The sequence below is a fragment of the Carcharhinus amblyrhynchos genome, chromosome 7, assembly GCF_965287045.1.
Source record: "Carcharhinus amblyrhynchos chromosome 7, sCarAmb.v2.hapA, whole genome shotgun sequence".
In the NCBI taxonomy this organism is placed as follows: Eukaryota; Metazoa; Chordata; class Chondrichthyes; order Carcharhiniformes; family Carcharhinidae; genus Carcharhinus; species Carcharhinus amblyrhynchos.
Genome location: NC_137330.1, coordinates 12,797,413 through 12,820,263, shown reverse-complemented (window position 1 = coordinate 12,820,263; position 22,851 = coordinate 12,797,413). Strand labels below are relative to the sequence as shown.

Sequence of the window (22,851 nt, the reverse complement as noted above, 5' to 3'; positions counted from 1 at the left end):
CATGGGTTTCCTCCGGGCGCTCCTGTTTCCTTCCATACTCCAAAGACGTGCAGGTTAGGTGAATTGGCCGTGCTAAAAATTGTGCATTAGTGTCAGGGGGAATTAGCAAGGTTACAGGATGATGGCGATGGGGATAGGGCTTGGGCAGGATTGTTGTTGGTGCAGGTGCGATGGGCTGAATGGCCTCCTTCTGCACTGTAGGGACTCTAATCTATAAAAACGAACAAATCTAACAAAGCAATTACCTCAAAGAGGAAAAAAAAGGTCTGAAATTTCAATATTGAATCAAAAACAAACCCTCAGTTAAACTTCTAACAATTCACACAGACAATTCCCCAGCCCCTTTTATCCCAGTCTTGGTTGGGAAAAGAAAGATGTCCACCTGCCCACGTGCCACCCCGAGGAATGGCACAGGGAACATAAAACTCCAGTCACCTACTCTTTGAACTGCCTTAAGAGGCTGATTAGCCGTCAGCAACTGAGTTCCTGCACATACCTGTTGACTAATATTGCACAAGAGCGCGATGACATTTGATTGCACAACCGGGTCTGTACCCAATGGAGTTTAGAAGGATAAGGGGGCCTCTCATTGAAACTTAGAGTACTGAAAAACCTGGATAGCGTGGCTGCGGGGGAAGGCGTTTCCTTTCGTAGGAGAGACTGGGATCTGAGGGCACAGCTTCAGAGTAGAGGGACGACCTTTAGAACGGAGATGTGGAAGAATTTCATCTGCCAGAGGGCGGTGAATCTGTGGAATTCATTGCCACAGAAGATCATTGAGTGTATTTAAAACAGAGACAGATGTGTTCTTGTTTGGTAAGGGGGATCAAAGGTTACGGGGAAAAGGCGGGAGAATGGGTTTGAGAAATTTATCAACCGCGATTGAATGGTGGAGCAGACTCGATGGGCTGAATGGCCTCATTCTGCCCCTATATCTTGTGGTATAACGGACATCACCACGCACGATTTAACATCTTCCCAGGTTGGAAGTGTGCCTGAAAATAAAAAGGTAAAACTCTGGCACATATTTTTGGAACAATCTGATAACAGTTTGGGGCGGCACGGTGGTTAGCACTGCTGCCTCACAGCGGCAAGGACCCGGGTTCAATTCCGCCTCGGGTCACTGCTTGCGTGGCGCCTGCACATTCTCCCCATGTCTGCATGGGTTTCTTCTGGGTGCTTCGCTTTCCTCCCACAGTTCAAAGATGCGTGGGTTAGGTTGATTGCCTGTGCTACATTGACTGTAGTGTCAGGGGGATTAGCAGGGTAAATATGTGGGAATAGGGCCTGGGTGGGATTGTGGTCAGTGTAGACTTGATGGGCTGAATGGCCTCCTTCTGCACTGTAGTGATTCTATAATTAATAGCATCCTGCAATTGCTCTAAAGATGGTGGTAGGGCCTCTGTGGGATCGTGGTCAGTGCAGACTCAATGGGCCAAATGGCCTCTTTCTGTACTGTAGGGTTTCTATGATTGTCTCGCAAACAGTGTAGACCATATTATCTCCCTCCACCCCTTCCTTGTTTCTCTAAATCATTCCCGTATTCCATTCAGCATGAACCTGATCCTTGAGACATTCGTCCTCCTGGAGAGGTTCCTCACTGCAGCAAGGTTATTTCACAAGCAGAACCACATTGACTTTTAGCTTGAAAACCACTTTCGTACTTCAATCTTTTTTGCAGGAGGACACATATGGGTTCATCGATCACCATACAGTGCCCGCTGTGTTAAACCCCTGTGCATCTCCTTGTCGAGAAGGCCCATACAACCAGTCGTAGCACGGTGGCACAATGGTTAGCCCTACTGCATCACAGCGACGGGGACCTGGGTTCGATTCCCAGCTCGGGGTCACTGTCTGTGACAAGTCTGCATGTCCTCCCCATGTCTGCATGGGTTTCCTCCCAGAGTCCAAAGATGTGCTGGTTAGGTGCATTGCCACGCTAAATTCTCGCTCGGTGTATCCGAACAGGTGCTGGAGTGTGGTGACTAGAGGACTTTCATAGTAATTTCATTGTAGTGTTAATGTAAGCCTACTTGTAACAATAATAAATAGACTTAAAACAGTGAATATAACCCTCACTGTGCAATTAGCTGATGAATGGGGGGGGAGGGAGTGGGGTCGACTTATGTTGAGTAGAGTCACAAATTGTGCATTTTTAGACTGAGGAAATGTCACTTTGCCTTATGTGCAATGAATTATGGTAACAATTCATAGAATCATAGATTAGAATGATCAAATCCCAACATCGCAGGACCAGGCCATTCGGCCCATAGAGCCTGCACTGACTACAATCCTGCTCAGTCCCTAACCCCAGGTACTTACCCTGCAAATCCTCTTGACACTAAGGGACAATTTAAATGGACAATTAACATAACTCGCACATCTTTGGACTGTGGGAGGAATCAGGAGCACCTGGAGGAAACCTACGCAGACATGGGGAGAACACGCAAACTGTGTGGAATGGAAGCCGGGTCCCTGGTGGTGAGGCAGCAGTGCTAACCACCGTGCTACCCTGCCTCAGCTGTACCTCCAGGGCAGAGATGGGGGGGGGGAATACGGAAGATTTGGGGAAGTTATGAGAAAAGTGCTGGAGAGAGCAAGTGTCAGAAATGTGGGAGAAAAGGAATGACTTTTAGATAAAGTGATATTTTGGAGTTTACTAATAAATTTACAAAGTTAACAAGCTGGAAGTAGCGATCAAAGCGCGACAACTGGAACTGTCCAGATTTCACCAAAACACCCGATAGGGTACAATAATTCCCCAGCTACAAGAACACTGTGTAGATAGTAATGAGACCCAATCTCACAAGCAGTAATGCAGTGATGACCCGATTACCTGTTTGTATTGGTAGTATTAATATATTGTAGCCCTATTATGGGGTGACTGACAGATAAATATTGACCAGAACACCAAGGAATGTAATCAACTTTTCTTCCAATCAGTATCATGGGATTTTTCATATCCATCCAGGAGGGTGGCCCAGTGGTTAGTGCTGCTGCCTCACAGCACCAGGGACCCAGGTTTGATTCCAGCCTCTGTACATTCTCCCCGTATCTGCATGGGTTTCTTCCCATAGTCCAAAAGGTGTGCTGTAAATTCTTCCTCAGTGTACCCGAATAGGTGCCACAGTGGGGCAACTGGGAGATTTTTCACTTCATTACAGTGTTAACGCAAGCCTATTTGTGACATTAATAAATACACTTTAAATGGTGAATATAACCCTAATCGTTGTCAGCTGAAGTATGGGGGGGTGGGGGGTGGGGAGTGAATTCCCCCCACACTCCAAAGATGTGCAGGTTGGGTGGATTGGCCATGCTAAACTGCCCCTTTGTGTCCAAAGATTTATAGGTGTATGGGGTTGTGTTTGGGACCTGGGTGGGATGCTCTGTTGGAGAGTCAGTGCAGACTTGATGGGCTAATTGGTCTCCTTTTGCACTGTTGGGCTTCTGAAAGGCTTTAACAGTGCAGCGCTGCCTCAGTACACACCAGAGGGTTCACATCTCTGCAGAAACGAAACAGCACTGATAATCTCTTGCTCTGCCTTTCATCAATCTCTCACTATTTCCTCTGAAACCTCCGTGCCTGAAATACTAATGGGTCTTTTCTCCCTCTTTGTAGTTGCTGACAGATCTGATATCCTTTTGGAGGATTGCAGGATTTTATCCCATTATCACCTCTGCTATAGAAAGAGCCGGTTTTGTTGCCTTTAGAATGGCTCTCCTCCACATCTTTGGAGGTTTTCTTCAGCGATTCCAATAAGTGACCTACTTGTGTCAACTGATACCGTCGGTTAACGCGGTTGTGTTCCCAATTGCCTCTACACTGACAGCCCTAGCTCTTCACTGAACCCCGAGGTAATTTTCTCATATTCTTCCTGACCTTGTTATTACGGATAGGGCAGCGAGTGGAAGACAAGTCAGTAACATTAGCGACAAGACAACCTTCTGCTCCCTGACCTCCTTTGGATAACGTTGGTGTCACCTTCACAGGAAATTAAATTTCTCTTATTTCTGGTACCCTGAATGGCACTGATCCCTCAGCCAACATCACGAAAACTGTTGACCCTGGTTGATATCGCGTTGATGTTTATGGGATCTTGCTGTGCCACAATTAGCTGCCATGTTTTACTTACTAGTGACGCAAGTAGCTTACACTAACACTGCGATGAAGTTACTGTGAAAATCTCCGCGCTCCAGCGTCTGTTCGGGTACACTGAGGGAGAATTTAGCATGACCGATGTATCTAACCGACACGTCTTTCACACTGGGAGGAAATACATGGAGAGAATGTGCTGATCCTGCACAGACAGTGACCCGAGCTAGGAATCGAACCTGGGTCCCTGGTGCTGCGAGGCAGCAGCGCAAACCATTGTGCCACCATACCGCCCATGTTGGAATTACAAAAGCAAGTACACATCTCAAAGTAATCCATTATCTGTAGCATTTTTTGGGGGCATAGCTGAAGTTGTAAAAGATGCTATAGAAAAGTAGGTCTCTACCTTTGTGGCGTAGAAAGAAACTCTGCCTGAAAGCTGTTCTCATTATTAATGTCCTCATTATTTAAACTACCCCGAACCATAACCTCTGGAAATCCGCTTCCAAATTAACTAAATCAGCTCCACTCATTTCAAATCCAGAGTTACAAGCATTTGATGATTTTGACTTTAAATATCTGAATTTTCTCTCTAGATGACCAAGAAATAAAACTGTGTGAAGATCCTTGTGGGGAATCGCAAACGAGAAGGATTAAAATTTACCCAATGACCACCAAATGAAGAAATTACCAACAAGATTTCACTCTTATACTTTTACAATCAGAATCAACGTAACTAAACATGAATTAACCAGCAATTCGTGGTCAGTACGAACTATAAATTACACATGGATTGGCAGATACAAAGACAATCTTACGGGTGTGTTAGGCAGCCCACTCCACCTGTACAGCCCCTGTTTCAGTCACACAGTTCTCCCAAACAGAATTCTGGTCCCTTTCCTTTAAGGATGTAACTGATTCTCTGAAGGGAGCAGTTTTTGCCCGCTTTCCAATCCCATCAGCTATGGTTGGATGGGTCAACAAGAGTTGCCTTTACCTCCATACTGTGTGGTGGATACTTGGCACTTTATCACTTGGAAGTAAAAGAGACAGCACCAGATGTCTTAAATGTACTTTCAACTACTCTATGACCTAGCCTGTTGATAACTTTCTTCTTCTCTCCAGCTTGTCTGCTTCCTTTCCTCAGTTTCATCCTAAAAGGGTGACCCCTAATTTTAAAACAGTGACCTCCCTCCCCCCCTTAGTTTTGGGCTCACCCAGAAATGGTCAAGAGTTTCTCAGTATCCAGATCACCAACCTGTCCTGGTCCCCCTACACTGACATTATAGTTAAGAAAGCTCACCAACGCCTCCACTTTCTCAGGAGGCTAAGGAAATTCAACATGTCCACGACAACTCACCAACTTTTCCCAAATGCACCATCACTGCTTGGTATGGCTCCTGTTCTGACCAAGATCACAAGAAACTACAAAAGGTTGTGAATGAAGCTCGGTTCCACCAGGCAAACTAACCTCCCATCCACTTCCTGGTGCCTTGGAAAAACAGTCAGCATAATCAAGGGCCCCACACATTCTTCCTTCCACCTTCTTCCATTGGGAAAAGCATAAAGTCTGAGGTCACGTACTAACTGACTCAAGAACAGCTTCTTCCCCAATGCCATCAGACTTTTGAATGGACCTACTTTAAGTTGATCTTTCTCTACATCCTGGCTATGACTGTAACACTACATTCTGCACTCTCTCCTTTCCTTCTCTATGAACAGTATGCTTTATCTTTGCAGCATGTAAGAAACAATACATTCCATTATATATTAATACATGTGACAATAATAAATCCACTTTGGTAGAAATAATAGTAGGAGGTGCTATTATTTAAAGGGTGAAAAGTTGCAGCATGCTACGGTGCAGAGGGACCTGGGGGTCCTTGTGCACGAATTGCAAAAACCCAGTCTGCAGGTGATCAAGAAAGCGAATGGAATGTTGGCCTTTATAGCGAGGGGGACAGAATATAAAAGCAGGGAGGTCTTGCTGCGACTGTGCAGGGTACTGGTGAGGCCGCAACTGAAGTACTGTGTGCAGTTTTGGTCGCCGCATTTGCGAAAGGATATATTGGCCTTGGAGGGAGTGCAGAGAAGGTTCACTAGGCTGATACTGGAGATGAGGGGGCTAGCCTACGAGGAGAGATTGCATAGACTGGTTCTGTACTCGGAGTTTAGAAGGTTGGGGGATCTTATAGAGACACAAGATAATGAAAGGGCTAGATAGGGTAGAGGTAGAGATTCTTCCTGCTTAGAAAGGACAGCAGAACTAGAGGGCACAGCCTCAAGATAAGGGGAGGAGCAGTTTAGATTGGAGTTGAGGAGGAACTTCTTCACTCAAAGGCTGGTGAGTCTCTGGAATTCTCTGCCCGTTGAAGTGGTGGAGGCTACCTCGCTGAATATATTGAAGTCATGGGTAGATAGGTTTCTGGTAGACAAGGGAATTAAGGGTCATGGGGAGAAAGCAGGAAAGTGGAACTGATCCACTTCAGATCAGCCATGATCTTGTTAAATGGTGGGGCAGGCTCGAAGGGCTAGATGGCCTACTCCTGCTCCTATTTCTTACGTTATGTTTTTAAATCAAGTCAAAAACTCAAATCAAATCACTCTCAAGAAACATTCTTCCCATATCTGTCCTCTCAATACTATTTTAGGAGCTTGTAAGTCAACCTCCACTCTCTAAACTATTCAACCTATCCTCATAAGACTACTTGCTCATTCTGAGCAACACAGTCGAGTAAACCTCCTCTGAACCAGCTTCAATGCATTTACATCCATTCTTAAATAAGGAGACCAAAACTGCACACTATTTGAGATGTGGTCTCACCTGTATAACTGAAGGATAACATTTTTTACTTTCATGTTTGATTTGTCTCATAATAAAATATAGCTCTCCACTAGCCTTCTTAAATCACTTGCTTTAACTACATACTAACTTTTTGTGACTCTTGCACTAGAACACCTAGATCCCTCTGCCCTTTGGCATTCTGCAATCACGCTCCATTTAAATAACACTCTGCTTTTTCATTCCTCCTGCCAAAGTGAAGAACTTCCAATTTTCCCACATTATACTCCATCTGCCAGACTTTGCCCACTCACTCAACCTGTCAATATCTACTTGCAACCTCATTATGACTTCTTCACAGCATACTTTCCTAACTATCTTTGTGCCTTCTTAAAATTTAGCTATCATGCCTTCGCTCCCCTCATCCAAGTCATTGATATAAATTATAAATTGTGAAAAGTTGAGGCCCCAAAGCGGGCCGCTACAGGACTACATTCATTACATGCTGCTGATCAGTAACTGACCCATTTATGCATGCTCTTAGTTTTCTGCTAACCAGATACCCATGTTAATATGTTACCCCTATACCATGAGCTTTCCTCTTCTACAGGAAATTTTGATGTGGCACTTTATCAAATGCCTTCTGGAAATCCAAGTACAGTACATCTACAGGCTCCCCTTTATCCACTGCACAAGTGAGTCCAAAGAACTCAAATAATTTGGTTAAACACAATTTCCCATTCACAGAACCATGCTGACTCTTCCTGACTACCTTATGAGTGTCACAACGGTTACATTAACACTGCAATGAAGTTACTGTGAAAATCCCATGGTTGCCACACTCCAGTGCCTTTTCGGGTACACTGAGGGAGAATTGAACATGGCCAATGCACCTAACCAGCACGTCTTTTGCACTGTGGGAGGAAATCAGAGCACCCAGAGGAAGCCCACACAGACACCAGAGAAATACAAGAAAAACTGTGACAGCCCCGCAGCAACACCCTTCCAAACGTTCTGGGTATGTTCTTGTCTTTCAGTTTAAAAAAGATTTTATTCCACATGTTTTTCTTTTACATTGACACTGCCAATCAAGATGGTGGTCTGCAGCTATTTCAATGGTTGTACAACAGAGGGAGGCTATTCAGCCCATTGTGATCGTGCTAGCTCTCTGCAAGTACACAGCTGCTCTCCCAGTCCCCTGAGCCCCGCAAGTGTTGATTCTCCAAATAATGTGTTGCTCTGAGTTCCTCTACTTTTAGTTGATACAGCTCAAAAGATATTGTTCAAAGCCTTTGAAGTGGGGAAAATTAAATGGCTGCCTGGCACACAAAGTGGTTACCTGGGAAGAGACAGTCAAACAGGCACTGGTTTCTAAGCACAGACACTTAAAGTTAAAACATGCAGTAAGCGAAATGCTGCAGGAAGCTAGTCAGAGCTTGGGGCACTTTAAATATAAGGGCAGACCCGGAACGTAATAGGATCAGCCCCAGATGGGAACATAAATAAGAGAAATGTGACAAAAACCAATCACTGAATGTATAGATCGAAACCAGTCATTGATAGAGGAGATGTATCCATTCTCTAAACAATGCCCATGTCTGTACCTATCTGATTGTAACAATGTGTTAACCATGATCTGTCTACTCAACTATAACAATGTGTTAAACGGCTAATAGAATACCTATTGTCTGAAAGGTATAAAAATGCTCAGCTGCTATTGTATGATTGAGAAGGTAGCTTCCAAGTACTGCAGATTACCAGTGCTTTCTCCTGAAGCTTCGTGTCTGAAATAAAGCTGTCCTACTGAACCTCCAAGTCTGACTCAGGTGGTAAATTTCCCACAACACTTGAATTCAATTTCAAATTTAGCTATCGTGCCTTTGCTCCCCTCATCCAAGTCATTGATGTAAATTCTATAAGACTACATTCATTACATGTTGCCAAATTAGGAACTGACCCATTTATGCATACTCCTAGTTTTCTGCCAACCAGATACCCATGCTAATATGTTATCCCTACACTATGAGTTTTCCTCTTCCACAGTAACTTTTGATGTGGCACTTTATCAAATGCCTTCTGGAAATCCAAGTACAGTACATCTACAGGCTCTCCTTTATCATCTACAGCACAAGCCAGTCTATCAAAGAACTCAAATAATTTGGTTAAACACAATTTCCCATTCACAAAACCATTCTGACTCTTCCTGATTACCTTATTTATTAATGTCACAATGCTTACATTAACACTGCAATGAAGTTACTGTGAAAATCCCATAGTTGCCTCACTCCAGTGCCTTTTCGGATACACTGAGGGAGAATTGAACAAGTGAATTTAATTCACTTTCCCTCCCACAATTGATTTCTGTTCTGAATGCAAGCTCAAGACGCATTTTACATTATATATTCTCCACTGAGAAAAACTGACCCTTCATAAGATTTCTCCTAAATGAGCCTTCATGAGGTATTATTTTCTTTATTCTTCACTTATCCACATTAGGCAATGATAAAATATGAATAGCAGCGATTAAGTTTTTTCACTTTGCTCATATTTTACCTACAGCAGCATTTCAAATTAATCTACAATGTAAAAATTTCATGATAAAAGCAAAAGAAAACTCTTTGCATCTTCAACAAGTTCAATACAAAATAATCCCAGCTCTCTATCAATTGTTCACCTTGAGTTTAACCAAAGGCCCAAAAGATCTCATCTGTGGATTTCACCTTTCTCAAAATTAGTTTAAATCCAGCGCCAAGGGGGTCTCCAGGTATCCCCTGCCAGTGGTGTCATCAAGCAATCACACAGAGGTATTCACACAGACAGCAAACCAGGAAATAAAAACCACTGACTAACCTTTAAACTTATTTTTATAGAGAGGGAGAAAAAAAATGATTAGAACATATACATAGGATTAACTTAGAAACCGAAATACCATAAAAAAAACTTTAAAAAAAATTGAGCCCTACTTTTTGGCTTCTTCATGTCACATTTGGAGGAGGGGGGTGGTGGGAAGAGGTACCCCAATGATGTGCCAGGGAATCCCTCTTGGAAGTTTTCATGTAAGGGTTTACCCAACAATTGTTAGCGCTGCTAGACTTCTCCTGGACAATTACGCTGGGCTGGGGACCATCTGACAAAGCAAGTTAAATCACTAACTTCTGATGGTTAGGTTGGCACAGTGGTTAGCACTGCTGCCTCACAGCACCAGGGACCCGGGTTTAATTCCTGGCTTGGGTCACTGTCTGCACATTCTCCCCGTGTCGGCGTGGGTTTCCCAAGTGCTCCACCTCCTCCCACAATCCAGAAGACATACTGGTTAGGTGCGTTGGCTGTGCTAATTTCTCCCTCAGTGTAACCCGAACAGACGCTGGAGTGTGGTGACTGGGGGATTTTCACAGTAATTTCATTGCAGTGTTAATGTAAGTGACACTAATAAACAAACTTAAACTGGCCGTGATGTTCCTTCCATAACGGAGTGGGATAGCTTCATCTTGGGTTTGGACATAGCTTGGCACAACATCGAGGGTCAAAGAGCCTGTACTGTTCTATGTTTCTAATTATTTTGCTGGAGCCCAGGATGTGTTTCGCTTCTTTAGGCTGACCCATGTCAGGAAGTTCAGGTGAGACAGGGGCTTTACAATTTCAGTGTGTGTGTATATATAGAGTGGTCATCTGTCACTGATTGCTATTCCGAGGAGGTGACAGGCCATTATTTTATAAATGTATAGAATTTATCATTGTGGAAAAAATTGATATTCCAAAAATGTGAAAACAGATTTCAATTCAGAGAGAGGTGTTGAGGAGTACTTAAAAAGTTACCAGACCATTAGCAACCCAGTTACACCACACTCAACAAGGTGCAACTTGTTTGAGAGTTTTTACAGTGTTACACTGCAAGATCCCAACAGTTCGACAGATTTACCGTTTTAAAAATACTTACTCCATTCTTAAATTTACAACGCCAATATTCAGAGGGGACCGAGAAATCAGAATACAATCGCCTTGCTTGATCAAAAGCCAAATTCAAATACAATCCAATTTGTAGTGCCCACAAGAGAAGCATACAATGGTCTGATAACTAAGTATTCCGCAACACCCCTCTGACCCAAAATTTGTTTTTACATTCTTGGAATATCAATTTTTTCCACAATGATAAATTTTATACATTTATAAAATAATGGTGTGTAACCTCCTCGGAATAGCAAATCAGTGACAGATAGCCACTCTACACTCATTTAAATTGTAAAGCCTCTGTCTCACCTGACATGGTAAGGAGTCTCACAATACCAGGTTAAAGTCCAACCAGTTTCTGAAATCTTGTGGGATTACTATTAAATAAACTGGTTGGACGTTAACCTGGTATTGTGAGACTCCTTACTGTTTACTCTAGTCCAACGCTGGCATCTCCACATCATGACTTCCTGAAATGGGTCAGACTAAAGGAGCGAAACCCATCCTGGACTCCAGCGAAATAATTATGGGGTGGGGGGAACATCAGCAAACCCAGTTTTAGTTTATTACTGTAACAAGTAGGCTTACATTAACACTCCAATGAAATTTACTGTGAAAATCCCCTAGTTGTCACACTCTGACACCTGGTCGGGTACACCGAGGGAGAATTTAGCACGGCCAACACACCTACGTCTTTCGGACTGTGGGAGGAAACCGGAGCATCTGGAGGAAACCCACGCAGACACTGGGAGAATGTGCAGATTGCACCCAGATAGTGACCCAAGCTGGAATTCGAACCCAGGTCCCTGGTGTTGTGATGCAGCAATGCTAATCTCTTCTGCCATGCCGCTGACAAGATGAGACATCGCACCCCCCCCCCCCCCATCTCGGGCTTGATCTAACGCTTAATCTTAGCTAAAAAGGCCGAGAAGCGATGGATGTTCATTTCCCACCATCGGCTCGATAGATTTACCATTGATTGAACTCAGCAGCTTCCTCGGCCATTTATCTTCTGGAGAAGTGTACAATCACTGGGAGAAGCTTATGGATTTCCATGTTCAGCTGCACACGTGCAAACTCCTGCAATTGCTTTCGCTCTCAGAGGACTAATGGCAGAGGATGCTGACAGTTACCATCATTACTGCCACAAATTTTGGACTTATTAGCAAGTCACAGGTTGTACTCTTTAATGGGATTAAAATGATGGCATTTACATATGTCAGTCCAATGCCACAACAACACTAATAAGAGTTCAAATGTTAAAAGCCCATTAAGTAGATTAACTGACCTATGCTCTAAATGGTATCTGCTTTCCATACGTGTTCAAAGTGCTTTACTTACCAAGAAACCTGTAATTGCAGCAATTATGTTCTGAAGTGCGTTAAAGCTGAAAGCAGAATTAGTGCCTTTCTGAAAGGGGTACGGTGACTGCAGATATACTCACTGGGCCACAGTAAGAGTCAACTAAAGCCTTCCCTCCAGAGAAAGTGGGAAAAAGGTAAAAGTTTTACAAGTTGATTTATTAGTCACAAGTAAGGCTCACATTAAACACTGCAGTGAAATTCCTCTAGTCACCACACTCTGGTGTCGGTTTGGGACAATGCACCTAACCAGTGCGTCTTTCAGACTGTGGAAGGAAACCTGAGCACATGCACGCAAACAGGGGGAGAATGTGCAGACTCCGCACACAGACAGTGACCCCAGCTGGGAATTGAACCTGGATCGCTGGTGCTGTGAAGCAGCAGTGCTAACCACTGTGCCACGGTGTGGCTCCCCTTTTCCCCCCTGTGTTGAATTAAATCCGGCATGGGAGTTCAATGGTTTTGAGAATTAAATGAGTCAGCATTGCTTACCTGCCATGTCAATAGCGAAGGGCCTGTCTGGTCTCCAGCCTGTGTACCAGCCCACCACGTGCCCTTGTTCCACCAACGGGCGCTCATAGCGACGGCCACCCACCAATCCCACTGGCCACACGGACACCTTACGGGTGGAACGCATCTGCAAAACAAAAGTGTCAAGAAGCACAATGCGTTGGTCTGCAGTCTCACTGACCACCCAGCAGCACAAAGCAAGCCACTATAACATGCAACCAGCATTGCTAGGAGAGCACATGCCGTGCAGATTCACACGTGGAAGGAAAGGATATAGCGACTGCCTGTGTCCCCATTGGGGACATCATCGTCCTGAAGATGCAAGTACCCGATAGGAAAGAATTACCAGAATGGGTGCAATGGTGGCACAGTGGTGAGCGCTGCCGCCTCACCGTGCCAGGGACCCAGATTTGGGTCACTGTCTGAGTAGAGTTTGCACATTCGCCCTGTGTCTGCGTAGGCTTTCTCCAATTTCCTCCCAGATGCCAAAGATCATAGAATCTCTGCAGTGCAGAAGGAGGAGGCCATTCGGCCCATCGAGCCTGCATCGACAACAATCCCACCCAGGCCCCGTCCTCGTGATCCCAAGTATTTACCCTACTAATCCCCTCCAAATCTGTATCAACAATTATATCACCAAAACCCTATCCCCATAACCCCAGGTATTTCCCCTATTAATTCCCCCTAGCCAATACATCTGGGGACAACAAGGGTCAGTTTAGCATGGCCAATCAACCTCACTTGGACTGTGGGAGGAAACTGGAGCACCCAGAAGAAACCCACGCAGATATGGAGAGAACGCGCTATCTCCATAAAGACAGTGACCCAAAGGCAGAACTGAATCTGGGTCCCTGGCACTAAGAGGTAGCAGTGCTAACCACTGTGCCCCACCGTGCTCTGCCAAGTGTGCAGGTTAGGTTGACCGATCGTGCTGAATTGATCCTTAGCGTTACAGGGGCTGGCAGGGTAAATATGTGGGATTATCAGGACAGAACCTGGACGGGATTGTTGTCGGTGCAGACTCGATGCTCCAAGTGGCCTCCTCCTGCACTGTAGGGATTCTATGAATCTACGAACCGTGCTTCATTAGGGAGCTAAGGATGTTCTAACGTACTTTATCTAAATATATTTTGTTTTAAATCCCTATTTTGATGGCGAGCACGCCAACAATCTGAAAGGCAGGGCATATTCAAAATGCGCATATCACCAGCAGAATGAAAGGTTGAGAGTGGCACAATGACTGATCATTTTGCTACTCTGAATGTAGACGGTGGGAACATTCCAGTTCCCCTGGACAATTGTAATAAAAAGGAGTAGCTTCTGTAGGCTTGACAGTTTCTGCATTCAGTATCCCGCTCTCCACACAGTCTCCTGAGCTTTTAGCAGATGAATACAACCTTTCTTAGTTAATAATTCAGTCCTTTAAACCAATTAAACTTCCACTGATGACTGACAATTGACAATATATTTTAAATACTGAAACATTAACTATTTTTAAAATCCGTTTCAGGCGTTTCTCGTGCACTAACTCCGAGTCTGGTACTTGGACCAGGTCTGGCACTGTTTAAAATTCTGCATTCGTCACTTTCATCCTGCAATCGAGGATTGCCAACAGCAATCGTTTGGTCTCTGGTAACAAAACTGAACTGAAATGGACAAGAACACAGGCCCCGGTCAAGTTCCAAAAATACGTGAACTTTCAGCAGATTTCACAAGCTCGGGACATTTCAAATCTGCCAAGGAGAAATAAGGCTCACATTTTATAGTGCTTCTCTCATCCTAAAAAGGTGTCCCAAGCCAGACAACTTCATTTGGCAAGGAAGGTTTAAAGCCACTGCGATGAGTGTTTGAGTAAATCCTAAAACAATCTTCTTAAAATTGCTGATGACTGCACCAGGTTTCACACCGTCTGCATCTCCTCAGATACTCAAACAGTCCATGCCCATTTGCAGCAAGACCTGGTAACATCCGAGCTACACAAGGCCATGGCCACCTCCAAAAAGGAGAGAATTTAACCATCTAACTAACATTCAACGGCATGAACATTGAATCCCCCCTCACTATCAACACCCTAGGAACTACCATTGACCATAGAGATAGAGATAGGGTCATAGAGATATATAGCACAGAACCAGGCTCTTCAACCCAACTCGTCTATGTTCACCAGGTTTCCTAGACTGAACTAGTCCATTTGCCTGCATTTGGCCCAAATCTCTCTAAACCTTTCCCATCCATTTACCCGTCCAAATGTCTTTTAAAGTGCGTAACCGTATCCACCTCTACCACCTCCTCTGGCAGCTCATTCTATATACGCACCACCCCAAGTGTGAAAAGGTTACCCCTCAGGTCTCTTTTAAATCTTTCACCCCTCATCTTAAACCTTTGCCCTCTGGTTTTGGACTCCCCTATCCTGGAGAAAAGACCTTGAGTATTCACCTTATTTGTGCCCCTCATAATTTTATAAAACTCTAAGGTCACCCCTCATCCTCCTACGTTCCAGGGAAAAAAGTCCCAGCCTATATAGCTTCTCCTTATAATTAAGGCATTCTAGTCCCAGTAACATCCTTGTAAATCTTTTTTTTTAAAACACCCTTTCCAGTTTAATAACATCTTTCCTATAGCAGGGTGACCAGAATTGTACACAGTAGTCCAAATGTAGCCTTACCAATGTATTGTACAATTGTAATGTAACATCCCAACTCCTGTACTCAAGGCTCAGACCAATGAAGGCAAATGTGCCAAACGCCTTCCTCACCACCTTGTCTATCCGTGACACCACTTTCAAGCAACTATGTAGCTGCATTCCTCGGTCTCTGTTCAACAACACTCCCCAGAGCACTACAATTAACTGTGTCAGTCCTGCCCCGGTTTGTCTTACCAAAATGTAACACCTTACATTTATCTAAATTAAACTTCATTTGCCATTGGCCCAGCTGACCAAGATCCCATTGTACTCTTAGATAACCTTCTTCACCCTTCACTACACCACCAATTTTGGTGTCATCTACAAACTTACTAACCATGTCTGCTGTATTCCCATCCAAATTATTTATATAAGTGACAAACAATAGTGGACCAAATACTGATCCGTGCAGCACACCGCTGGTCACAGGCATCTAGTCTGAAAAACAACCTCCGCCATCACTCTGTCTCCTACTGGCAAGCCAATTTTGTATCCAAAATGACTAGTTCTCCCTGGATCCCGTGTGGTCTAACTCCACTGACCAGTCTATTACGTGATACCTTTCGAAGGCCTTGCTAAACTCCATGTAGATAGCGTATACTGCACTGGCCTCATCTATTTTCTTGGTCCGCACTTCAAAAAATTGTATCAAATTTGTAAGATACGATTTCCCACTGAAAAGTCCTGCTGACTCTCCCTAATCAGTCCTGGCCTTTCCAAATGTAAATCCTGTCTCAGAATCCTCTTCTAACTGATGTTAGGTTCACTGGTTTGTCGTTCCCTGGCTTTTCCCTGTCGCTTTTCTGAAAATAACAGCACAACTTTTGCCTCTCTCCATCTTCCAGCACCTCACCTGTACCAATGTCAATGATGCATATATATGATGCTAGGGGCCCTGTAATTTCTTCCCTAGCTTCCCACAATGTCCTGAAGCTTTATCTACCTTTATTTTAAGGCCTCCAGCTCCTCCTCTTCTGTAATGTGGATGTTTTTCAAGACATCACTATTTACTCCCGAGTTTGCTAGCTTCCATGCCTTTCTCACGGTAACTACTCACGAGAAATATTTACGTTTAGGTTCTCACCCAATTCCTGTGGATCCACGCATAGAGGACCCAGCCCTTAACACTATGGCAATCCCTGTCTATGTTTGGAAAGTTAAAATCTCATGTGATTACATTATCCTTGCAGCTATCTGTGATTTCTTTACATATTTGTTCTTCAATTTTCTACTGGCTGTTTGGGGGGGGTGGGGGTGCCTATTGTACAAGCCCATCAAAATGATCGCCCCCTCCTTATTTCTCAGTTCCACCCACGTAGCCTCACTGAATGATCCCCCTGGACTATCCTCTCTAAGTACTGCTGTGATATTTTCCCTAATCAACTCCTCCTCCTCCTCCTCTCTCTCTTGCCTTCCTATAACATTAGTATCCTGGAACATTGAGCTGCCAGTCCTGCTCTTCCTCAGCCACATTTCTGCAATATTTATGATATCTCATTTATTTATTAATTAGTGTCACAAGTAGGCTTACATTAACACTGCAATTAAGTCACTGTGAAAATCCCCTAGTAGCTTCTCTACTGCCTGTTTGGGTGCACCGAGGGAGAATTTAGCACAGCCAATGCACCTAACTAACTTTGGGATCGTGGAAGGAAATTGGAGCACCTGGAGGAAACCCACGCACACACAGGGAGAACGTGCAGACTCCACGTAGTGACCCCAGCCGGGAATTGAACCCAGGTCCCTGGCGCTGTGAGGCAGTGGTGCTAACCAGTGTGCCACCCATGTACCCACCCATGCCCTGAGTCCATCTGCCTTACCTGTTATGCCTCCTGCGTTGAAATAAATGCAGTTTAATTCATCAGTCTTCCTCATTCCCTGCCACGCACAAGCCTGGCTTGTCTATTTAATTTGCTCTCTCTAAATTCTATATTAGCCTCAGCGTCCCCTTTGGTCTCATTACTCTTTAGGGTCCCATCCTCCTGCCAGACTAGTTTAAACCCTTGAGTAGTTTTAGCAAATCTCCCTGCCAGTATATTTATCCTCCAATTCAGGTGCAACCCGTCCCTCTTGTACAGGTCACTTCTGCTCCAGTAGAGTTTCCAATGCTACAAAAATCTGAATCCCTGCACCAACTTCTTAGCCACACATTCATCTACCCCATCCTCCTATTCCTACGCTCATTAGCACATGGCATTGGAAGTAATCTTGAGATTACTATCTTTGAAGTCCTGCAGGAGTACCTATGTTGCTGGTACCAATGTGTCCCATGGCCTCTAACTCATCACCCTTCCCTTAAAGGATGCCCTGCAGCTGTTTAGTGACACCCTGATACCAGGGAAGCAACACACCACCCTGGAGTCACGTCTTCCTATGTGATGGAACACTCTCCACTTGCCTGGATAAGTGCAGCTCCAACAACACTCAAGGTGGTCAACAGGACAAAGCAGCCCGCTTGACTGGCAACCCTTTTACCATCTTAACCATTCATTCCCTCCACCACGGATGGACTATGACAGCAATATGTACCATATAAAAGCTGCACTGCAGCATATTTGTCAAATCTTCAACAGCACCCTCCAAACTCATGGCCTCTATCTTCTGGAAGGATAACAGCAGTAGATAAATGGGAACCAACTGCAAGTTCCCCCCCCAAAGCACACACTACCCTAATCATAATACTTAATTGCTCTGTAATTGATTATGCCAGTCTGGTTACAGTGATCTATGCTCACTGTGCTTGATTGGTTCAGCCTGGGTGTGGACTTAGAGCAAAGTAAACAGGTAGCACAGAAGATACTAGAAGCTAAGCTGTAAGCATGAGCGCAAACATATTGTGATTGCAGATATTTTAAAACTTGTAAGTAAACCTGTTAAACTGACATTATCCCCGCACTGTCCTGAGCTATCTAAAATATACAACACTTGGAAATATATTGCCATTCCTTCACTGTTGCTGGCTCAAAATCTTGGAACTTCCTCCTGAACAGCACTGTGGGTTTACCTTTACCACAGGGGCTGTGGTGGTTCAAGGCGGCAGCTCACCACCACCTATTCAAAGGGCAATTATGGGTGGACAACAAGTACAAAGCGAGCCAGCGATGCCCACAGCCCGTGAAAGAATAGAAATAATAAATGTGGCAGTTGAAGTCTAATTCTGAAGTTGTGTTGTGTTATTCTGCCACCCTTCCAAATGCAGTGAGAATCGAAAGAAAAAGCAACATTCAAGAGTCTAAACAATCTGAATAAGACTTTTCCTTCCATGCACATTATCCCCATGTCTGTGTGGGGCAGCACAGTGGCATTGTGGTTAGCACTGCTGCGTCACAGCGCCAGGGACCCATTCAATTCCGGCCTTGGGTCACTGCCTGTGTGGAGTTCGCACATTCTCCCCATGTCTGCGTGGGTTTCCTCTGGGTATTCTGGTTTCTTCCCAGAGTCCAAAGATGTGTGGTGTGGGTTGGGCTGATGGGCTATGTTAAATTGATCCTGGTGACAGGGAGATTAGCAGGGCAAATATGTGGGATCACAGGAATAGGGCCTAGATGGATTATGGTCGGTGCAGACTTGATGGGCTGAATGGCCTTCTGCACTTACGGATTCTATAATTCCACAAATTCTAACTGGATAGCAAGATTGGTAAACATACCCTTGGGGGTCTGTTACCCAAACTATCAGGTTAAAAAAAAAGGGTCAATGCAACCCGGTGGTGTAACAGGTGATAAGAGTGACCTCACACTTCAAGCTAAACTATTTAAACTTCCACAACCTTCTCATTTGTTAGAGGTGCTTCCCTACTTGAACAACCTACTCTTCACCTTATACATGGTGGCACAGTAGTTAGCACTGCTGCCTCAGTGCCAGGGACATGGGTTCGATTCTTGGCCTGGGTTACAATCTGTGTAGAGTTTGCATGTTCTCCCTGTGTCTGCGTGGGTTTCCTCCCACAGTCTGAAAGACATGCTGGTTAGGTGGATTGGCCATGCCAAATCCTCCCTCAGTGTACCTGAACAGGTGCCGGAATATGGTGACTAGGGGAATTTCACAGTGACTTCATTGCCATGTTAGTTTAAGTCTACTTGTGACACTGATAAATTTTAAGAAAAGCTAAACCAAACCTGGTAACTGCACTTGTACTGTCTCCTCTCCCCTGGTATTTTGTACAGATCAGTGCAAATACTACAGCAGTTGTGTGACTGCTTTGCTTTATTTCACATTATTTTTTCTCTGTTTTCTATTGACATGGTAATATTTGATTGGTTCCTTGCATATAAAATGCTGTTTTATTAAGCTAAGGCTTTTCTTTAACACTCCCAGCGCATTGCAAAATAAATTACACATTGTGATGCATGTTGTGCAGTGGTGTGTTTGGAATGGCATTAAAATTCTAAACCCTGTTCCAAATATGGGCCAGGAAGGCATTCGGATTCACCAGCAGATGTCCGTTGACAGATTGGTAGCTTTGAGGGCTGTTTTATTTCACTGGAAGATTCTGCGTACTTGCCAAGTGTCATTCAAAGTGGTTGAATAAGTATTGCTTATTTTGATGCGAGTCATTTGGAAAGATAAGCCACTGCTTCATACACTTGCTGCTTGTGTAGCTCCTACTGACTAAAAGTCTCTCACTTAAAAGTTCCCTTGGGTTAACAGTCTGCCCTATGTTTTATTGAAAGGGGTTAATTACATTGTGTAAAATTATTTGTACAGTTGAAACTGATATAGAGCAGATGAATAGCACCTTTCCCATTTTAATCTGCTATTAATGTGCCACCACAGGACAGTTGCACAATGGTTAGCACTGCTGCCTCACAGCTTCAGGGACCCCGGTTTGATCCTGGCCTCGGCTGGCTGTCCGTGTGGAGTTTGCACATTCTCCCCGTGACTGCGTGGGTTTCCTTTGATTTCTTCGCACACTCCAAAGAAGCGTAGGTTCCCTGCACTGGCCATGTTCCATTGCCCCTTACAGTGTCCAAAGATGTGCAGGTTAGATGAATTGGCCATGCTAAATTGTCCTTTAGTGCCCAAAGGTGTGTAGATTACAGGGATTAGTAGGTTAAATAGGGTAGGGATAGGGCCAGAGTGGGAGGCTGTTTCAGAGAATCATTGCAGACTCGATGGTTCAAATGGCGTCCTTCTGCACTGTAGGGATTTTATGATCTTATTAATAATTGTTTTCAGCTTCCTGGGCCTAAAGCTCTGGAATTCCCTCCCCAAACCTCTTCAGCTCTCTCTCCTCTTAGAGGAACTATCGCTGCTGGCATTCCCTCACTTATCTTTATACCCCTTTTGAAAAAGGTGTAACGTTTGGAATTCTCCAGTCCTCTGGCACCATCCAACATCTAAAAAAAGACTAGAAAATGATGGCCACTGCCTCTGCACTTCCCTCAGTATCCTTGGATGCATCTTAAAGTGGTGTCTCACCCACTTTAAATACAGACAACCTATCCCAATATCTCCTCCTTTACACCATTCTGGGTGCCCTCCTTTTCCACCACGCTCTTTCACCAATTATCACACTATCCATCTACTCTCAATCATCAGCAAAGTGATGGAAGGTGTCGGATTATCTTACTCAGCAATAACCTGCCCACAGACACTCAGTTTAGGTTCTGCCAGTGTCATTCAACTCCTGACCCCATTGCAGCCTTGGTTCAAACGTGCTGAACTCAAGAGGTGAGGTGAGGTGAGATGCCCTTGACATCAAGGCAGCATTTGACCCAATGTGGCATCAAGGACCCTTAGCAAAGCTGGGATTGATGGGAATCAGAGGGAAAGCTCTCCTCAGATTGCAGTCATGCCCAGCACAACAATGATTGTCTGTTGATGACTGCACAAAGTTGGGCACCAATCGCAATTCCACAGATACTGAAACAATCCATGTCCAAATGCAACAAGAACTGGACAGTATTTGGCCTTGGGCTGGCAAGTGGCAAGGAGCATTAGCACACATGAGTGCCAGGCAACGACCATCTCAAACAAGAGAGAATCTAACAGAACATTACAGGCCCTTCGGCCCTCGATGTTGCACCAACCTGTGAAACCAATCTAAAGCCCATCTAACTTACACTATTCCAATATCATCCATATGTTTATCCGATGACCATTTAAACACCCTTAGTGTTGGTGAATCCACTACTGTTGTAGGCAGGGCATTCCATGTTCATACTACTTTGAGTAAAGAACCTACCTCTGATATCTGTCCTATATCTATCACCCCTCAATTTAAAAACTGTGTTCCCTCGTGCTAGCCATCTCTATCTAAGAAAAAGGCTCTCACTGTCCACCCTATCTAACCTTCTGATCATCTTATATGCCTCTATTAAGTCACCTCTTAACCTTCTTCTCTCTAATGAAAAAAGAGCCTCAAGTCCCTCAGACTTTCCTCATAAGACTTTCCCACCATACCAGGCAACATCCTGGTAAACCTCCTCTGCACCCTTTCCAATGCTTCCACATCCATCCTATAATGCGGTGACCAGAACTATATGCAATACTCCAGTGCAGCCGCACCAGAGTTTTGTACAGCTGTAACATGATCTCACAGCTCCTAAACTCAATCCCTCTACTAATAAAAGCTAACACACTGTACACCTTCTTAACAACCCTATCAACCTGGGTGCCAACTTTCAGGGATCTATGCACACGGACACCAAGATATCTCTGCTCATCCACACTACCAAGAGTCTTTTCACTAGCCCGACACCCTGTTACCCTGTTACTCCTTCCCAGTGAATCATCACTCCTTGACATTCAATTGCATCACCATTGCCAAATCCCCTAGTATCGACATCCAGGGGTGGGGTTACCATTAACCAGGGACTGAACTGGGCGAGGCACATAAATACTGTGGCTACAAGAGTAGGTCAGAGGCTGCAAAGTACTTCACCTCCTGACCTCCACCAACTACAAGGCACAAGTCAGGAATGCTCTCTACTTGCTCCAACACCATCCAGGACAGAACGGCTCCCTGGATTGGCACCACTTTAAACATTCACTCATTCCGCCACTGACTCATGGTGGTGGTGGGAGTGATTCTCCCAGCAGCGCAGTGGACCGGGTGACATGAGCGGACGCCATGTAGCGGACTTCCCTCTGGGCACCAGGGCCTCTGCGAATCTCCGGATTTCTGGTGTCGTCAGCTCCATGCAAGAAATTGGCGAGGAGTCGATTGAAATATTTAAATCATCATTAGGGGGGCTGCTGGCCAGACCCTACTAGTGTGAAGGGAGGACATGGCTGCCACCCCCCAGGAGGCCAGGGGTAACAGGGGAGCCCCAGGGCATTGCCAGCCTGGTGCCTGGCACTGCCCAAGGGGCAAAGTGGCAAAGTCCAGGGGATCCCATGGGCACTGCCCACTGAGCTTTGGGCAGTACCAAGGAGGTAGAGCCAAAGGGGGCTGGGCCGATATGGAGCAGGGCCAGGTGTGTGTGTGTGTGTGTGTGTGGGGGGGGGGGGGGGGGGGGGAGTGGAGAAT

The 22,851-nt window shown here is 44.8% G+C and overlaps 1 protein-coding gene across 1 annotated transcript in view; it reads right to left on the bottom strand.

Moving 5' to 3' along the window:
* b3gat2 (beta-1,3-glucuronyltransferase 2 (glucuronosyltransferase S)) overlaps positions 1 to 22,851 on the bottom strand; it is a 106,636-nt gene that overhangs the window by 42,106 nt on the left and 41,679 nt on the right. The window contains exon 2 of the mRNA XM_080191965.1: positions 12,677 to 12,821. Coding sequence (XP_080048091.1) covers positions 12,677 to 12,821 — 145 coding nt within the window. The remainder of the gene's footprint in view (positions 1 to 12,676; positions 12,822 to 22,851) is intronic.